Source organism: Chaetura pelagica, unplaced genomic scaffold (genome assembly GCF_000747805.2).
Source record: "Chaetura pelagica isolate M959 unplaced genomic scaffold, ChaPel_1.0 scaffold516, whole genome shotgun sequence".
Classification (NCBI taxonomy): Eukaryota; Metazoa; Chordata; class Aves; order Apodiformes; family Apodidae; genus Chaetura; species Chaetura pelagica.
Window position 1 is genome coordinate 1 of NW_009953654.1, and position 1605 is coordinate 1605.

At 50.8% G+C, this 1605-nt stretch overlaps 1 protein-coding gene across 1 annotated transcript in view; it reads right to left on the reverse strand.

Moving 5' to 3' along the window:
- Positions 1–1005: 1005 nt before the first annotated feature.
- TBL2 (transducin (beta)-like 2) overlaps positions 1006–1605 on the reverse strand; it is a gene marked incomplete at its 3' end in the record, with an annotated part of 2214 nt that continues 1614 nt past the window's right edge. Inside the window, exon 3 of the mRNA XM_010000203.1 lies at positions 1006–1158. Coding sequence (XP_009998505.1) covers positions 1006–1158 — 153 coding nt within the window. The remainder of the gene's footprint in view (positions 1159–1605) is intronic.

Below are 1605 nucleotides of genomic sequence, written 5' to 3' on the forward strand. Positions count from 1 at the left end.
AGCGGCAGGGAAGGGGCAGCAGCTCTTCCCCTGGGAGCCAGGAGTCCCGCGTGTGCACAGAGCTCCTTTGGGAAGTGTGAGCCCGTACACACCCACACACGGTCCTCATCCTCTTCCCAGAGGAGGGGCACCCCCAGGAGGAAGTTCACAGGGGACATGCAGGTGGCATCAGCCAGTCAGGGATTTGTGTTGAACGTGGAAATGGATCAACTGTAAGAATATTGGGATTAACAGATCAATTAAAGGGATATTAGAGCTGTATGTTAAAAATGCAGGTGAACTGAAAGCTGCTTGGCGTGACTTATCACTCCAGCTGCTCATGTTAAGGCCTTAGGCAGGAATTCTAACTAAGTTTTAGCTGAAGTCCTCTGATTGAACCTTAAACTTACACTCTTACCCCCTGGAACAATAATGACACAAGATGTAGACAATGAGATAATTACTCAGAATGATCTTATACAATGGCAAGATGGATTGACTGAAACTTCAGTTAGGAGAACTGGACTGTTGAAGAGTGATCCTGAGAGGACAGTGAATGGGGACCCCAGCAGACGGGCAGGACCAGTTGGAGGGAAGATTGGTTCATTGTAGAATGTAACTGGATGAACAACTGTGTAACTGCAAGAATAAGTGTGTGGACACAGTGTGACGCCTTAAAAGGCACAGGTACAGTCCTGTCTGGAGCCACCAGCTTGATCTCAAATACATCAACCCTGTGGCAGAACTGAGTCTCAACTCTTCTTCTTCACAACTGGGGCCAAGAGTGGCTCCAGCTGCACCCAGACTCCTCTGAGGTCAGAAAGCAAGGGGTGTAGTCTGAGCCCTGCCACTCAGCAGGAGAGTCACCCCAGCCTCTTCTTTAACACCTGGGCTGCCAGAAGAGCATCTGGAGCAGCAATCCCCACAGCACCCAGGGGTGCAGCCCCCCTGCACAGGCTGCTGGTGCACACTGGGAGGGTGAGCTCACATGTCCTGAAGCCCAGAGCAGGGATCACACCCACTTACCTCCTCGAGTCATTAGAGAAGGAGAAGCAGTGTATGCCAGCAGTGTGGCCCTTCAGCTCAAAAGCCCTGGCCACCTCCCGGAACTCCCCGTTCTTGCCAAAACACACCTCCCACACCTTCACATCAGGGGTGAAGCCACAGGATGCCACAAACCTGGGTGAACAAGACACAGGGCATCAGCCAGGCCATGGGGCCAGCCCCACAGAGCTCTCCTCTGGGCCCCTGAGCAAGGTCAAGGTGCTACAACAGGGCTCTCTGAAGGAAAACCCATCCAGACTCCTCTGTTCAAACTGTTGCTCAGCTGAAAAAGTTTTCCCTTTTCACTGAAGCCAGGCTGATAAAAAGCAGAATGCTAAGGAAGGCCATGGGGACTAGGACAGCTTAGGAATGGGAGACTTTTTGGCTGAAGTGAAAAAGCTAAATGCTTCTGATCCCCAAACTCGTTGAGCTTGGAGCACAGCAAGTCTTCCTGCAGCCACAAGTCACAGACAGTGGAGAACAAGGTCTTCCTGATAAACAAACAAAGATTTTAACTTTAACATTTAAGAGGTTAAAACTCAGAAATGCTGTTTGCTTTGTCCCACCTCCACTATTGGAGGC